Below are 18,412 nucleotides of genomic sequence, written 5' to 3'. Positions count from 1 at the left end.
CTGCTTGAGTAGTACTCTTTTCAGAAAGAGTATTCAATGGAGAATGTGTGTGAAAGGGATGCTGCAGGAAAGCTGTGTAGGCAAGATGTGACCACTGTACCTAGTGATTCATGTTGTTTTTTGAGGATGACTCTGAGCAGAGCGTGGTGCTTGAGAAAAAACTACTGAAGGGCACAGATACTGAAAGGACACTTGATAAAATTATTTCTAAAGCCTTAGAGGTGGAATAATTCAGTATTCCACAAGAAGTTGTTAATTTATAAAAGACACCTTCACTTTAATGTTTAATTACTGTCTTGAATTTTACTTGACAATTTATTGCAAAGCAGGAGGTATTAAGCGCAGGAAAGACCTGGAAACTGGAGTTCTGTCTTGCGCATTCACTGTTTTTATCATCTTGGACACGTCACACTCTGTCAACTGTTAGTAATATGGTGTGGTTTGAATGCACAGCATACCTGAAGCTGTTTCAAAAATGATTATTTTTGAAACAGCACTTTCACCTGCAAATTTTAGATAGCAGCCTTTTGCCTGATTTTTTCGGTGTGCAGGTTCCAATTAAATCTGTCATGACATATAGGATGAATCTTTCTTATTTCAAGAGACTGGATGAAATCTGGTGGTTTTAGATGAGAAGTCAGATTAGTGTAGGTCAAAGGAGAAGCTCCTAAATGAAAGAGCTAGACTATTTCTTTTTGCTTGAAATAGTAACACAAATCAAAATGTTTTTCTCCCCCAAAACACAGAATACTTGTGTGGATGATATCTTACTTGAAATAAGAGAGCAGCTTGCTCAGTCAAAAGTGATAGAAACTGACTTGGCAAAGCCTCTCTTTGATTCGCTGCTTCGTGTTGCGCTGGGCAGTTTTTCTGCTGATCTGGATCATTCTGAAGAAAAAATTGAAAAGGTATGAAACACCAGCTAAACAGTCTCATTCTGAATAATGCAAGATTTTGTCAGATTTGTTCTCTGGGTCTTTTTAGATAGGAAATGTTTAGATATGTTTGATTATTGTGACAGTTGAAGATGAAATCTCTGCTTCTCATACCAAAGTGGAATGCTGTTTATTGATATGATCCCCACAATTGCTGCTCAGAAATGAGTCATGCTTTTCATCTCACAACAGTGTGATGAACTCTTAAAGGAAGGGCTTCAAATGGGAGTGTTGAGTGACCTTAGTGGCTGTAGACATCTTCATCTCTTCACCTTTGAGTGAATGTCAAGGTGCATGCTGATGGTGATAGTGATTTAGAAACAGTTTTAATTCTGCATCCTAAAACTTTGATCAGGTAGTTAGTAAGAAAAATCCCTCTTTGCAGATTCAGTTTTTTTACAAGATAATGAAGCATTTTTAACATATCTCAGGTTTCTTGGAAGTGTATGATTAATTTGTTTCTTTCCCCAGTGGGCTTGGAGAAAATAGGCATTTGGACAGTTCTGAGTTATTTGCTTTTCTGATCCAAAGATATTTTTTCTGACCAATGACAGTCTATTTGGTTGTATTGTACAGACCCATTACATTGAGAAGGAGCCTGTGTCACAACCTGGAGAAATTTCTGAAGAAACTGAAGAATCACAATGCTGTAGTCTTAAGCTTTTTGCTGAAGAGGAAGGATATGAAGCAGATAGTGAAAGTAATCCTGATGATAGTGAAACCAAGAATGAAGGTAGGTGGGAGCTTTCTGAATATACAAAGCTGTCTTTTTGATATAGCTAAGCTTGTTTGTCTTTTGGGTTGTACCAAAACAGTGCAAGCACTTTTAATAGATAGAAATAATTAACTTTATTTACTTCCAGTAGGATGGAGTTACAAATGGAGAGACAAATATTCTTACTGATTGTTACAGAAATTGTTCTGTCTTGGTTGTTTTGGTATATGTGACTCTTGCTCTAAAGTCATGTTGCTCAAGTGTGTTATTGTGATCTAGAAACTCCAGAGATATGTACCAGTAGTTTTTTTGAAAATTAGTGCTCAAATTTTTTTCTTTAGGATTGTAACTGTCTGGTGAAAATTAAGTAGTCTAATTGTGTTATAGAATACTAGATTGAAAGGGACCCCAAGGATCATCTGGTCCAGCCTTTTCTCACAAAAGCACAATCTAGACAAGATAGCCTGGCACCTTGTCCATCTGAATCTAAAGTACCCAATGTGCCACTTTTCTGGGGAGATATTTTCCAATGTCTGATTTGTCATTAGGGAAAACTTTCTCATTGTGTCTATGTGGAATTTCCCCAGAAGTAACATGTACCTGTTACCCTTTGCTTTGTCCATGTGACTTCTTGTAAAAACGGAGTCTACCTTCTTTGTAGACAGCTTTTAAATGGTGATAAGATGTCCTCTCAGCTGCCTTTTCTCAAGGCTGAGCAAGCCCAGTTCTCTCAACCTTCCCTCCTGTCTTTTTTGTGTAGTGGGGACACAACCAAACACAGCAATCCAGATGTGGCCTGACAAGCACTGAATAGAGTGGAATAAAGGTTTTTTATCCCTGTTGATGATGTCCTTGTTGATGCAGCCCAGCATCCTACTGGCTTTCCTTGCCACAGCAGCACACGTTCACTCATGCTGAGCTTGCTGCCCACTGGACCCCAGCTCTCCAGCCAGGCAGATCCCAGTCTGTGCTGCACTCCTGGGTTCTATTTTCCCATGTGAACATTACAATTTTCCTTGCTGAACTTCATAAAGCTCTTGTTAGCCCACTCTCACAGCCTACCCAGGTCTTCCTGCAGGATGGCTCTCCCTTCCCAAGGGCCCACTTCCCCACTCAGTTTGGTATCATTGGCAAACTCCATCAGGGTGGATTGATCCCATCACCCAGATCACTCAAGAAGATATTGAACACCACTGGGCCCAATATTAATCCCTGGGGACCCCACTTGTGACAGTGGGGGTTTAAAAAGGATTTACCACCCCCTCTGGGTGCAGCCAGGCAGTCAGTGCCCACCCGCTGCACAGACCCCTTGTCTCCACCACCCTAATGCATCAGTTTGTCTGGAAGGAGCCTGTGGGAAACTTTGGAAAGCCTTGGAGAAATCCAGGTAGAGATCTACTGCTCATTGCATATCAAGCCAGCAGGTTTCTGGCTTGTAGAAGGCAATCAGGTTTGTCAAGCACTATTTGGCTTTTCCCAATCACATGCTTCATTTGACTTGATAGCCCCCTTGTTATACAATGCATCTCATTATTCTAAACAATTGATTTGCACGTATCTTGCTGTATTCTGTTTGTGTAATTAATTTTAAACATGAATTTGCTTTAATTTTTTTCCTTTGTGTTGAGCACAGCTGGGTGCTTATGTTCTGATATGAGATGCAGCATGAGCAGCTACAGCCTTTAATAGAACTGCATCAAACTGCTGCTGTTTACCTGCGTGACTAGGCTTTATCAATAGATTTATAATATTTTAAAAGCATTTCTGAATTAAAAAGTTAATCTGAAAAGCTTCCATGATACACTTGCATGTAACATGTGTCTGTACCAAATAATTTTAAATAATTTATTTTAAAGTCTCTCCAAAATGTAACAGGGAGGCTTACATGTTTGGCATTTTTTCTTTGATTATCATGCAGCTATTCTGTCATGTTCATTTTCAGAGTTAAACAATAAATTTCTTCATCCAGCCTTTTAATATGAAATTACTTAAATTTGTCTCCTTTCTTGGCAAGCTCAAAGTTTGTGTAGAAGCTTGGGGCTCTGTTGCAATGATTTTGCTGTTGTGTTTCATGAACTGAATATTTTTCCACTTCTGTATGCGTCCAATTCCCAGGAAATGAAGCCAGATAATTTAAGACTATGTAATGGGAGAAACTGCATCCTTGCCCTTCTGTGTTGGCAGGAAAATAGAAAAATCTGAAGTGGAATATAAAACTATGCTAATCTCTGAAAATTGCTTATAACCTAGTGATTATTTTTGTTTTGTATCTGTGAGAAGGTTGGAGATATGTCCGTGGAAGTTCTGCTTAAATATGCCAACTGTATTCAGCTGAGTAAGTTTCAGTAAGAGACATGTGGTTTCTTTTTAGGAGCAGACACAAAAGCAGAACCAGGATGTACTGGTGCTTCAGGTTACTTTAATGGCCTGGCTGAAAACATCAATCAAGGAGAATTAATGTATCCTGAAATTTGCATGTTAGAATTAAACTTGCTCTCAGCAGGTAATGCAAGTTTGGATGTGCTTGCTCATGTATTTCAAAGCTGCCTGAATATCATCAATCAGAAGGAGAGAAATGCCACTGTCCTTATAGAACAGGTAAAAATGTTATTCATAGAGGTGGCAGTTTAGCGGTTGTGTATTTTTAATTTTATCATACCTAATAGAGTGATCTTGAATAGTCTCACTTTTCATGGGATTTTATAAGATGTGAAACAGTGTAAATGACTGATATTGTCAACTGCATTGCATTTAAGTTATCAGGAGCTAAGTAATTTATTAAAAGGTATCTGTCCTACAAAGCTTTTGAGTTTTTCAGGTGTCTTCCTTTTATCAAGACTGTTCAATCCCTACAGATAGATTTTATGATTGTCAGGGCCTTAAGGAAAAAAGGGCAGATATCTGCTTGTATGTATGTATATGTAAGCATTCTCAACTTTTTATTGAATATGTACTTTTAGAAGCCATGAATCATGCACCTGAAAAATATTCCATGCTTTTTTTCTTCATAACTTTGTATTAGAAGTTAGTTGTGCAAATGGTCATGCCCTCATGATCCTTTGGAGTTTCTTTCAGTTGCCTTTTTAAACAACTAAAATGGGTATCCTTCCTGCAAAAGTTAATGATTTGACATTCAAAGTCTCTCTTCTGCAACTGAACTGCACAGAACACAAAAGATTGTTCATTGGCAAATATAAAAATAGTCCATTATTTCAAATAATCTTAATTATCATTAAAATCAATAGCAAGCAGGAATTTATTAGAATAATTTATTTCTTAGTTCTTTGAACTGGGGGATATTCTTCAGATATTCATTTTACCTATTCTTTTGTACAGGGAGCTGTTAAACACCTTTTGGGAGGATTTCTGAATATATTGACACAAACAGAATCTAGTTTTCATGGTGAGTTAAAGGTCCAAGTAACTTAAATATTGGTTTTTAAAATCCAATGTATACACAGTCAAACAGTGCAAATGCAAAATTGAAAAAGGAAATTCATTGGCATGTGAATTTATGCAGCTGCTTTTTTAACTTGCAAGAAAGTTTAGTGTAAATATGGGGTTATTTCTGAGTTAGTGGAAATAAAGAAATACTGGCAGATGTGAAAATGACAATTGAAACCATAAACACTAGTGTGACAGTGTTAAACACTGCTGGGAAAAAATAGCCGGTGATGAATTCTCATTCCATCACAATGTAAGCCTGTATTTCCAATTTCTTTGTAACCCAGATCTTGATAATGCCTTGAGTTTTATTTCTAACTGGAAAGCAGCTAGCTAATCCAAGAATGTGGAAGCAGATGAAATGTTTGCCCTGAGGTAAATTCATATATTGAGGATGCTTCACAACAGGAGGTGATGTAAACCCCTCCCAGGACTTGGATCCATGGTGGCTTTGTGGGCAGAGCCTTTGCCAGGCAGACACTTGGTTCTCAGACTTTCACTCGGTTTTGCAGACTTGGGACAAAATTTAGCATAGCACTGATTGATTCAATAAAATTCTGAATTATAGTGTCAGGAAGTACTGTTGGACCTCTTTAGAATTCATCTTGTAATTTTTATTGGTTCCTCAATCTGAAATGGTTTTGAAAAACACTTTCAATTAGAAATTAATCTTTCCTCATAATAGTATAGAATATGAGTCTTTAAAACTTAAAAAAATCCATTTCAAGAATATTATTGTCTCCTTATTTTTAGCATGTCAGATGGTGCTGGTAGATCTGCTGGTTTCCTTGATGAGTTCACAGACTTGTTCAGAAGAGCTGACTCTTCTCCTGAGGATATTTTTGGAGAAGACACCTTGTACAGTATGTATGGAGTAACACAAAGCAAAATTCAGAGGTCTAATGAGAAAAATGAAGCAAAAAGAAAATCCTTTTGTGCCCAATAATTTGGGGAAATAAGAAGATGCACAGCAATGTTTGAACTGATTGGAGCCAATAAAATTTGGTTGTAGAAATAGTTCCTCCTCAAAACTGGAAAAGAAAAGAGGAAGTGAGAAGAGAAAGGTTTTGAATGGTGTGGTGGTCCTGGGAACTCTCTTCAGCACAAGAAACCAAGGATCTTCTCAAGGAGACTGACATTGTGGTTATGGATGACAGAACAAAAATACTGTAAAATTAGAAGCAATTTCTTTAAATTTATTAGGCATCTCACTATTTTGAGAAAGCTTTAGCAGCAGGAATTACTTTCAAATGTGTCCTCAGTTGGTTGGTGGGATGGTGGAATCTACTGCTTGTGTGGGGTATACTGCTGAAATAACTCTGTTGGTTTCTGTGAGAGTCTGTAAAAAAAAGACAAGTGGAAAAAAAGAAAAAAAAAATTACTGCACAGTGTGAAATAATACCAAACCAAACAAAAGAGTTACTAGTCAAATTTTCAATGGTAGCGTGTAATCATCAGCCAAATAACAAGAGAAACTTTTTGGCTTAAGGGCTTGGCTAGTTTTGTTACTGGTTATGCAGTAACAAAGTCATGGCCTGTGTATGCTTACTTAACCAGCCTTAAAACACAGGGTAAAAGGTGATATCTTTTTATGCACATAACAGGAGTGAGATAAGATTGTGCAATGACAACCTGCTGTATTTCAGATGATTCCTAAGCAGGGTAACTTGAAGTCTGATCTGCCCAGACTAAATCCCCAAAGCTTTGTTGGCCCACAGTCTGTTGAAGTTGCTACCTGATGCTTTGCCAGTGTGTTTAGGTTTGGATATACAAACTCACTTCTCTTGGTAAAACATGAGTCCAGGTTTAAATGAGGAATATGCTTCTATTTACTTGGATGATACTTGACTACATGGTGTAAACAGTTTATTTTTTCTTCTCATGTATTTGTTTTATTTCTTCTAGGAGGTACTACTCAAGGGTGTATTGAAGATTGTAGACACTAATATTTATATGAATCCATTACAATACCTTACCTTTCCTTTGCTGAATGGCACAAATTTGAGCAGCAATTCCTCACAAAAATGCGCTGGCGCTTCCAACAATAAAAGTGCTGGACTACTGAAAAGAGCAAAATTGTCACAGAGTAAAAAAGAGGCAGATGGTGAAAACTTGAGTCACCAGCTACTTTCTTCTTGGCATGTAGCCCCAATTCACTTGCCTTTAGTTGGGCAAAATTGTTGGCCACACATGTCTGATGGCTTCAGTGTTTCCCTGTGGTTTCGTCTGGAGTATGCTCATGAAGCAGAAAATACAACAGAAAAGGGGAGAAAAGTCAAGAGGAGAAGCAGACTCATAGCTGTAAGAGAGAACAGTTTTGACAGCACAGGTGAGGATATAGTAATTCGTTTTTATTTAGGTAGCACTGAAGGATTCTAGTTACAAATATTCCAATCTACGTACTGTATACAAAAGTTTGAAATTTTATGATCGGTATTGAACAGCAGTGATAGTATTTCTGATTTTTTTTTTAATGACTACTGTACTATATACTTAGAGATACAACATTTCCAACCCTAGTTCTTGAATTAGATTAATGTTTGCTTCCTTAGAAATGTATTATTCTCATTGAATTTGTGAGTTCAGTAACATTTATGCTACTTCATGTTATCATGAAAATAATAAATGCTGCAGCTGTAGTTATAGAAAACAGCTGCTCGAGTTTATTTGATTTCATTTATTGATGATCAAGCCTCAGGCTGGCTCACTATAACTCCTCTTAACTTTCCTTGTATGTGCACCATGTAAATACCAACAGATGTAAAATAATTTTCTGTTTATACTTTTGTAGGGACTCAACTGCTCTCAAACTGTTCTAAGCAGAATCTTTTGGATTAGAATTTATAAAGGGAAAATTCCTTATTTAAAATGTGTTCCATTCACAACACTTGGAATACCTTTACTCTTTTTTCCTTCTTTTTGTATTTAAATAGAAGCAGGGAAAACCCAACCCTGAACCTTGAAAATCACTCGAGTTGTTTTTGTTAGGTCTATGCTTTTGCTTGGTAAAGTAAGAATACTGATCATGCTTGAAGGGTAGGATGATTTCTGAAGAAAAATCTGAAGATTTCTTGGTGCACACTGATAGTTCAACGTAGGAATGTAATCTGATATGTCAAAAGCATCATTGTTACAGTGTATTCAGCTCGGTGGATTTATATGTTACAAACAGAAACAAAGTGCTGAGTTAGTGTTAAGTTCCTCTATTTTTGTTTGAGACCTAGGTTTCTAAAGAGAATCAAGCTTATTAGTCAACCCACTTGAAAAAACCAAACCTCAACCAAACAAAAGCCAGTTTCTTTTCATACTTGGTACATGCTGTGAAAGGCATTGTTGTTGTATTATGTTGTAATTGCAACATGCTTATATTTCTAGAAGAAACAAAGTCTGTAGGAATGGAATATGTAACCCTGGGAGACAAGCTTGTTGAAGATGGCTGTATTCACATCATTTCACTGGGTTCCAAAGCTCTGATGATACAAGTTTGGGCAGACTTGAACACTGGAGCATTCATTTTTCGGTATGGTCTATTAGTCCAGAAGCAGTCCTGTGGACATATTGTGTTGTTACCTGTAGTAGCAGCTTGCAGAGAGTACTGATGGAGAGTAGAGAACTAATTTCCATAGTAGAGACATCTTGCACACATCAAGTAGGTGTGTTGGATACACATCTATAGGTTTATCAGCTTCAACTGTTAAGCTCTGGTCTTGCATGTTTCATGTAGTCATTTATAAATAACTGCCCACAAAGTAGCAATTTGAGTTCTAGTGAAATAACACAATAAATGTGAGATGATGGAAAAGATTTTTGCAGCTGTAGGTTTTCACACCTCAGCTGTGAAAATTGCTGCTGTGTAATACTTACTTGGGACAGTCGTGGTTTTAATCTTCTGAGCACATTTCAGCACTAATTTAGTTCTTGTAAATAATCCTTCAGTATCCTTGAAATGTGTCTAAAACTGCAATTTTAGAACACTTTATTTCCGTGTTCAAGGCGCCTGCATTTTTTCAGTAAATTGAATTCAACTTTTCTCTAAAAGAGAGATATTTTTATCTTAAATGTAAGCAGATTTATGCAGACAAGTTAAATAATAAAGGTAAAAGTGTTGTGATGATTTCCCTACCTTATGTTGAGTACTCTAAAAATAGAACTGTGATCAAAAAAATTACCTGTCAAAGTCAAGGGACACAATCTCAAATTAACTGACGTCAAAATGTGCAGATTTGGGCTTAAAATGAAAACACGGAAACACACACCCTCATTTTTTTCTTTTTTGTTGTTTACATAGTATGTGCATGGATCCAAATGACGAGATGAAAGCTGGTCTGCTGGCACAAGCTGAATCTCCAGGGAATGTTTTCCTTGTGGGCAGGTGGCAGCATTTGGCATTAAAATACCTGCAGAAGCCAGAAGGCAAGAAAAATTTCCATGGAAAGCTGTTGCTCTGGGTTTCTGGTCAGAGGTAAAGAACACATTACTTGTACCTAGATATTTATCTTCTTTTAAAGATATTTTCTGTTAAGAAAACACTGCATTATTTTGGTGCAAGCTGCAGTTAAGGTTGAGTAATCTTCTAGTAGGGTAGGAGAGGGAGTATGTTACACTGTTAGGAATTCTTTGGATTATTAGACATATCCAGAATATTCATGGATTGCTTTGAGAATTTTCAGTTTATACCATAGGCCAGTGCAGACATTAGTTTTTCTTCATCACAAATAAGTGAAAGAGGCAAGTACTACAAGATTTTGAGTAAGATCCAAAATTAGCCATGGCATAAAGTTAGCAGTAGGTATAATGTATTTGGTTGAATCCAAATTAAGGAGGTGTAAGTCAGGCAATACTGTTGGAAGTAGGAATTAAGAGGAGTAGGTGAAAAGGCAGTCACTTTTTTCCACTGAGAAAAATGAATAGGGAAGAAGATAAAAAAGTATTTCAGACAAGAACTGATGGTGACAAGTACTACTTCCACTGCTAAGTCAAGGTCCATGCTCCTAAATGAGGTAACTGATACTAGTGTGAGTGAGTACCTGATACTACTTGAGTGAGTCTGTGCTTGCATGAATTATTCACTGGTTAGAGAAATTGGAATTTATTAAATATCACAGTCTTTAGCCTTTCTTCCTAAAGTCCAATCTGTGAAGGCTATGTTAAGTCTTTGCATGCTGGTATTCAATGAAGTACAAATATGGAGATATAGGGGAAAGTTAAAAATACTACAGTGTTCTCCCCATGAGTAGCTGTTGAGGCCTCTCTATATATAGATTTAGTTGCTAGTTTGCAAATAGTTAGGCTCTTTCAGGAAGTTTTGAATGACCTTTACAGTCCAATCAGTCTGTTTAAGTAAAGGCATGTAAAGTTAATTGGATGCTTTCTGAAAGCATCAGGCTTATTGCCTGTGGCTGTGCAGCTCACCAGTTCTGACAATGTTTCCTGGTCCAAGCAAATCCTCAACATGGTGTTTTCCAGCCTTTGGGAAAGGAAAGACTGGAAAACACCATGCATGCTCATGGAAAACACCATGCATGCTCATGGAAAACACATTAGCATGCTCAAAGGACTTTGACTTGTTAGGAATAGTAGAAATGATTGAAAAATGGTGGTATTTTAGAAGTGTGTAGAGTGTTACATACCATTTCCTCTTTGAGGTCAGAGGAAAGAAGGAAGGTATTTCAGAGGTAGGAAAACTTGATTTTATGGCAACCTTAGCTGGGACTGTATTCATCTGTTCTGTGCAATATTGGAATGCATATATCTTATGTTACTGAATGTTAAGGTGCCTGGAAGTTGAAGAGGATTTCAGTAATTTATTGTTGATGACAGCCTGGCTTGTCACCTTCTGAATTCAGCTGAGGTTTAAAATGAATTTTAAACCTCAGCTGAATATCTTAGATAGCAATTTTGATCAGTTCTTAATATTTCAACTTGTTTGTTTATATGTATTTTTAGGCAATGTGAGATTAATTTAGATTTTGCACTACCAAGGAAAACAAGCTTATCATCTGACAGCAACAAAACATTTTGCATGATTGGCCATTGCACATCATCCCAAGAAGATCTGCTCCGATTGTCGGGTAGATGGGATCTTGGAAATCTGCTTCTATTTAATGGTACTTTTGTATGCTTTTTTCTTAAATAAGTGTTCATTTCCTCTTTCCCCTCCAAAACCAATTGCTTATTTTAATGTCTTTTTTAACATGCCAAGTTTTTACAGTAAAAACAACAGTACACCCTTTAGCAGCATAATATATTAGGGAGAATGTAGGCAAATGTTCAGTATTGGAGACGCCCTAATGTGTCCTTCTGCCATATTGTCTTGCTTTCTGCTTAGTGGCATAATTGGCAAATTTCTTAATTTTTTTAAATAATACCTTGGGGTAGGGGATAGAAAGATAGTGACATTTGCTGTATTTTTTTTTCTTCAAGCATTCAGTCTCTTACCTGGAAAATTGATTTCACTTACCTCCTGCTAACTTGCTAGCTTTAAATTGTATTAAGCATATTAAAAAGCTAACAAAATCTGAACCACTGAATGCTCTGAAACAGCTTATTTCTGAAACTTGTAGTGATACTTTAGAGATTTCTTAGATGTGTAATTCTCCTCCGTCCTTGGGAGGTCTTATCTAGTACTTCTGGGTGTTTGCTTAATGCTGAAGGCTGGAACCCTGCTGCTTTGTCACCTGGCATTTCAGATGATGTGGCCCAGCCAGGACTGCTCCACAAGTGAGATCAGTTTGCCCAGGATGCATGCAAGTCCGGTGTGTGCAGATGTGCATTTGTGGGCCATAGGTGAGAAACTTGTCATAAATGTAACCTGTAGAATCTACATGGTCTGGTTGCCACCTGCCTGCCACCTGCATAACTGGTGTATACAGAGAGCCCTGGATTTGCTGCTGTACAGTTATCATGCACCCACCCATCAGACCTGAGTCCTTCTGGATGCTTCTTTGGAGTTTGTGTTCTCAGATCACAGATGACCCAAGATGTGCTCCCCAGAAAGGGGAGGAAGGTTCATTTGGTCTCCTGCTTCCTAATGGCTTTTTTTCCCCTTCTGTCAGTTGTAGTGAGCTGTTGTTGCATCCTGCTCAGTCACTGCCCAAGTCTCCAAGACAGTGCAGCATTTTGTTGCTATCTGTAATCTTGCTATGCTTTGAAAGCTTTGAGGAGGCTTGGATAGATGACTTTTTAATTCTAAAAAGTGAAATTATTCAGAGATGTTGATCTTCAGTTCATGCAGGTAGTTTTCCTGACTTGGTTTCAGTTGCCTTTGCCACTGAATTAATCTGGCCTATGATGTGTCAGAAGTCACTGATCTACTGTAGCTCATAGCAATCATTAGGCTGCACTGATTGTTTCATCATCAGAGCCTAAAAATCCAGTTGGTGACATTCCTTGTAAAGTCTCTGATCCTATTAGCCAATGTATGAATTTTGCTTTATTGTATAGTAAAGAATTAACAGAGTATTTTCTGAATTTTAGGTGCAAATATTGGACCAGAGGAAGCATTTTACTTATACACATGTGGCCCAGACTTCACATCTGTAATGCCTTGTAAATACGGCAAATCATTGACTGACTACTCAAAGTACATAAGTAAAGAGATTCTGCAATGTGAACAAATTAAGGAGCTCTTCATGACAAAAAAGGAAGTGGATGTTGGTCCTCTAATTGTAAGTTTCTACTTAAAAATGCTCCTTAATCTTTTAGAACTGATTAAGAAAGTGAGAGTGTTTTTCCTACTGTTTCCCAGAGTGCTGAATTTGATCAAAACAGAGATGATCAAATCCTCTTCTCATTAAGATCATTGTGGGGCTCTTCCTACTTATTTTAATGGGAGCTGACCTCCACACAGGGTGACCATTTCATCTTGCTTTAGGTTGGGTTCTGAAAATTTCTAGATGTTCCAGCATCTATAAATAATTTAAAGCACACCCATTAAATCATTAATTCATGTACATTAAATCATAGTGGATAAACAGGTACCTCCAAAAGCTTTAGGATGGATACACAGCTCTTCCCTCCATTAGTGTAAAAATAGCCAAGAAATGATAAATTAACCTTTTAAGATTAAAACTGAGAGGAGAAATGAGGATTTATCTGGCTTTAAGGAAGCAAAAGAATTAATCCAAATTCCTTGAAGGTTTTGGAGGAATTAAGTTTGCATCACGTTTGGCTGAAAAGTCATTTTCCAGCTGAGAGATACTGCTTTTCTCATCTTTCCTGCCTGAAACAGCCCTGCCAGATGCAGGTGTAAATATACTTATTGCTGGCAGAACAATAAAATAAAACTTGCTTATCAGTGAAGCCTGCTATATTCTGGGAATTCATACACTAGTAATTCTTGCTGTATGAATTGTTCCCACTAGAGGGATTTTTCTGATTTCATTTTGTAGCTGTAGGCAAAGGCTCATTCTGCCTGGATGTGATCCCTGTAGACAATGGTACTAAACTTTGAGTAGGTTAAGAAGAAATGAATTGGATAAGAGCTTAAAAAATCAGTCATGCAACTTATAAGCTTATTTTGCCTTAAGGAGAACCAGCTAGGCAGAGGGAAGAGCCCTGTGCTCAAGTGATAAATCGATCTTTGCATTTTTGCATAGAGTGCAAGCTCCTTAAATGAAATTGTTTCTCTATTTTAAATAACCATCCAAAAAAGATATTTTACATTTCTGTGAAAAAAGTTAGCTACTTTCCATAGGAGCTTTAGTTTTGGTTTAAGTCTCTACATTAATGAAACTTGTGTTGAGTTTCTCTAATGACAAAACTGATTAAAGAATAGAATTAAAACAAAAAACTGGAGAAGATTTTAAAAAACACCACTATTTTGGACTTGACATTTTAGAAAAGGAAACTCTCTACTCAATACCTTGATATGCTCATTTTATTTTAAATTTGTGAGTAACTTTGTTTTTTATGCAAAACAGTTATGTAATTCTTAAGGTGATGAGAGGGGGATCCTTGGTGAAATCTCTTAGTGTTTTCTTAATTTTCTGTGCTTTAGCTGTTACATACATTTGCTAAGATTTGGGAATCCTGCTGCTTTTTAGTGTGCATGCATCCACATGCACCCTCAGTGCACGTTAATGGTAAAGTAGAAATGAACAGCCAAAGTTGTTACTACTTGCTGCTAGGTGACTTTTGTGTTTGGCTTTTTGTGTCCTTGGTGGTGGGGGGGGGGGGGAGGGGGGCGGTTTGTGTTAAATTTCTAGAAAAAAATTAAATTCCTTTCTTTTCAGGAGAGTCTTGCTGTTGTTTATACCACAAGCTGCCCTGGTCAGTACACCATATATGAGCCTGTCATTAGACTAAAAGGTCAAGTGAAAACTGTACCTTCTCAGAGACCTTTCAGTTTGAAAGAAGTTCAGAGCAATGCGTTGGACTCTCATCACCTAAAAGCACTTCAGCCAGTTGAATATAAAACTCTTCAGAGCATACTACATGAAATTGGAGGCACTGGTGCATTTGTTTTCCTCTTTGCTAGGGTAAGGGGGCTGGAGGAGTAGGGTGTTGTGTATGTGTTCTCCCATATAAAATTTTCCTTGTATCTTGAGTAGAAAATCGCATTATTCTAGCTGCCTTGCTCTATTCTGCATGTGATGCTTTTCTGTTGAAGAAAAATTGTGGAAAATACCTGCAGCATAAGACTGCATCATGCAGGTTGTCTTAAACTGGAAATGTAATTATAATTATGTTGTATTATGGCTTTTATAATATTGCCAGTATGTAAGATGGAGTTACATTCTGATTTAGAAATGGGTCTTTTAAATATCAAAAGAGATTATCTTTAGGGATGCTTTAGAACTGATTATATTTTTTCTCTCATTTTGAGAAATTCATTGCATCTCTAACCACAGGATATTCACAATGCAAGTATGACTAAATATGAAACGACATGGTGTGCAAGGCTTTATTTTTTTTTTAGTGAATAGTGAGAGCTTTTTGGGGATAACTGTTCATCTGTCTTCAAAGGCTTATCCTAAGAAAAATGGCGATTTGAAAAATAGTAAGGCCTTAACTTAGTTACTGCTTAACTGTGACCTGTACATGAAGAGGGCAATATTTGTGCTAACAGTCTCTGAAGTACTGCAGTTAATTGAAAATACTACTGTAGGCCTAAGACTTGGCTGATATACCTCTGGTATTGCTCTGAAAGATATTGTGAGGGTAGTAACAAATGCACATTAGATTATGGTTATAAAGACACTGGCTGTTGTAATTTCAGCACTGATAGTGAACTCTGAGGTGAAAATCCCAATCCATGTTATTTGATTATGTAAATTTGTGCTGAGTGTCTGCTATAGATCCTGCTGAAGACTGTTTGCATCAGTAAGGCAAGCAAACAATAGATCAGCTGTGAGACAATACAGGTCTTATAATCCAGATGTATAAATGTGTAAGTGAAGCAGAATTAACAGGTACATGTCAAGAGAACCTACAGGACCTGAAATCCCATTAATGTGAGATTTCATTCTTGTATACTTTTGGTAAAAATACTAGTTGCTTTTGGGATTCAAGAATTGTAGAAAGCAAAGTGGAGGAAAGGATTAATGGTCTTCATCTATAAAATCACTTGTCTCTTTATGGATAAAATAAAACTTCAATGTTAGACATTTACAGCTATACTTAGTCCAGAATTTCAGGAACCTTTTTTCATAGCTTAAGCACTTCAAAAAATACTTTTTTCAGGGCAAACAGTTGATTCTTATTAGTGGCTCATGTATTTCACAACCTTGTGACTTTGTAGTATGGCAAGTACCTTCTACTTAAAATTTATTTAGACCAGATTTTTTTCTGTGAAAGGGATTCTTGTAATGGGACTTGTATTTCCTTGGCAGATCATAATTTAGCACAGTAGAAATTATCACTTCAAGTATAATATCTCAATGTACACACAGAAAAAATGAAGGTTATGTACATAATCTCAAATGCTTTAGAAAAGATTTAATCCCTAAGTAGTTGCTTATGAATTAAGTTACTTAGGAGTGCAACAAAGCTTTTTTCTAGATGTTTCCCACTTAAACTGTCTTATTAAATTTGCCTTTTCCTCAGGTAGTAGAGATTAGCAGCTGTGAAGACACTCAAGCTTTAGCACTACAACTTATACTGTCTTTAACAAAATATAATCAACAGAGAATACAGGAGATGGACAACTGTAATGGTTATTCTATGATTCGTCGGGTGTTGATCAAACCAAAATGCATTGTTGGATTTTGCATGCTGAAGGTAAAGTCTTCTTCTAAACCTGATATTTTGTTCAATATTAGGCCAAATCTAGAACCCTCTGAGGTTTTAATTATACATTTGACACTGCTTTTACAAAGGCAGAACAGTGATTTGAAGCAAGATTAGTGTTGACCAGGTAGATGTGTTTTCTCTATCAAGAGTATGTTGTCTCTTTAAATATTTTAATTTTTATAAATGGGATAGAACAATTGTAATGCTTTGTTTTGATACTCAAAAAAAAAAATTCCCTCCTCTTTAAGACTCTCCTTGAAGGATGCTGCAGTGATGAGATTCTCTATGTAAATGAAAATGGGCAATTCCAGCTTGACTCAGATTCTACTGCAGTTATTCAAGATGTCCAGTTGCTAGAAAAGCTGCTGCTTGACTGGAAGATATGGTCTAAAGCAAAGGTAAATACTTTAATTTTGGAAATACTTCAGATCTAAAAGTCAGTATTTTAAAAAGAATAAAGTATTGTCATATCTGAAATTAATCTCTCCAGTTACATGTTAGTAAATGAAGAGTAGTTGCAGTTAGTTAATTACTATGATTTTCTAAAATTAATGTTCCTTGTTTTCTTTGAATAGCTGTTAGTAATATCAGTCTCCTGTGATTAATGATGGAGGTAGCCTTAGTGTGTTAAATTCTGTGAATGTGCTGTATGCATATGATTTGTTATTTGAATTGATAAATTTTTTGTGGAAAAACTAAGGAGGACCTGTTTTCTCTTGGAGTTAAACTGTTGGAAATAACTGTTTAGGGTTAATATAGCTAAGAAAGTACAGAACTAATTTTAGACAAGTAATTTTTTTTTGTAGCTTAATCATTAAAACATGCTGAATTTTGTACAAGCGTGACTTTACTGATTAGTTTCTAACTTGCTCTGACCTGACCATTTGCACTCATTTAGTCATCATCTTAGGTGTAAGACTAACTTGACTTTGTGTTTGTTTTTGGTTTTTTTCTCCCTCAGTATGTAGACTCACAAATATATTTTTGAAGCTCGTTCCTGTTTTTTGTTTTTCAGCAAGGTGTTTGGGAAACCCTGTTAGCAGCTCTAGAAATCCTTATCAGAGCTAACCATCACCAACAGATGTTTAACATTAAACAGCTATTGAAAGCTCAAGTGGTCCATCACTTCCTGTTAACTTGTCAGGTTCTGCAGGTACTTCCACTCTGAAATCCTACTTTGTGCTTGGCAAATACTCGTTTTTATTTGGGGAGGGTGGGGTAGAAGGGGCTAAATTCTATAGCAGAAGTTGAGTAGACTGTCCTCTGTGCTTCCAGACTACTTCCTTCTTGTACAGGTATTGTTGCTGTAAACTGGTTCAGTTCCCTACTGGGTGCTCCATTTGCTGCTGGGCAGGAGGAACAAGAGCTTGGGCCAACTGGTGTGATTTGGGTATCTAGGCTCTAGGTTGCTTGCACAGCCCTACACCAGCAGGAGCTGAAATGAACTGTCCCTTTTATACAGAGGTACCTGAGATGTCTCTTGCTGGTTCTTGTCTTTGTTACTGAAAGCCAGATACTGTGCAGGTAGTAAAGCTGTCTGTGCTGTATCTCCTCACACCTAATGGGGCAGCCTGACTGCTGTGCTCAGTCTGAGCACTCATCTCAAAATTTTGGTACAGTAGTAGCTTCCTCCCTGGCATGGAAATAGCTATGCCAGGAAGGACTTCAGAGAAATGCTTCAGTCCTTTGATAGACACTTATTAAGAACATGACTTTGAAATGGTTTCCTGCTTATAGTACATGTATCCATTTGTGAAAATAAGTATTGTAATCACCTTTTCCTGTACTCTTATTTTCTACCTTACATTCTTTTTTACTCTGAGTTTCTCACTTCAGCACATAAAATTTTTTTATTGGGTTTTTATTTCTTTTAATGATTTTTTTACAGAAATATTTTCTTCATTTTAGTATCTGTAAATTTTTAGTTTCTTCATTTTTATGTGGTGTTCCCTACTTTTGGAACTTGCTAGTTAACTTCTCAAATTGTATATTCGTGCAAATGCCTAGATACAGAATGTTTAGTAATATTTCTCCTGTAATTTTGCATATTAAGGAAAAGTTTTTTCTTGATTAAAAAACCACTCAC

The 18,412-nt window shown here is 36.8% G+C and overlaps 1 protein-coding gene across 2 annotated transcripts in view; it reads left to right on the top strand.

Moving 5' to 3' along the window:
- The window catches only part of LYST (lysosomal trafficking regulator), a 76,703-nt gene that overhangs the window by 22,928 nt on the left and 35,363 nt on the right, over nucleotides 1–18,412 (top strand). For both annotated transcript variants that reach the window (XM_054280591.1, XM_054280590.1), the window contains exons 7-20: nucleotides 747–908; nucleotides 1,512–1,668; nucleotides 4,022–4,248; nucleotides 4,987–5,053; nucleotides 5,848–5,957; nucleotides 7,000–7,423; nucleotides 8,470–8,614; nucleotides 9,383–9,556; nucleotides 11,041–11,201; nucleotides 12,571–12,761; nucleotides 14,328–14,573; nucleotides 16,141–16,314; nucleotides 16,575–16,724; nucleotides 17,342–17,479. In XM_054280591.1, the coding sequence (XP_054136566.1) occupies nucleotides 747–908; nucleotides 1,512–1,668; nucleotides 4,022–4,248; nucleotides 4,987–5,053; nucleotides 5,848–5,957; nucleotides 7,000–7,423; nucleotides 8,470–8,614; nucleotides 9,383–9,556; nucleotides 11,041–11,201; nucleotides 12,571–12,761; nucleotides 14,328–14,573; nucleotides 16,141–16,314; nucleotides 16,575–16,724; nucleotides 17,342–17,479 (2,526 nt within the window). The remainder of the gene's footprint in view (nucleotides 1–746; nucleotides 909–1,511; nucleotides 1,669–4,021; nucleotides 4,249–4,986; nucleotides 5,054–5,847; nucleotides 5,958–6,999; nucleotides 7,424–8,469; nucleotides 8,615–9,382; nucleotides 9,557–11,040; nucleotides 11,202–12,570; nucleotides 12,762–14,327; nucleotides 14,574–16,140; nucleotides 16,315–16,574; nucleotides 16,725–17,341; nucleotides 17,480–18,412) is intronic.

This window comes from Melozone crissalis, unplaced genomic scaffold (genome assembly GCF_028551555.1).
Source record: "Melozone crissalis strain CALT ecotype California unplaced genomic scaffold, PUWL_Pcris_2 ptg000027l_1, whole genome shotgun sequence".
Taxonomy (NCBI): domain Eukaryota; kingdom Metazoa; phylum Chordata; class Aves; order Passeriformes; family Passerellidae; genus Melozone; species Melozone crissalis.
This window is presented reverse-complemented; position numbering and strand designations above follow the sequence as displayed.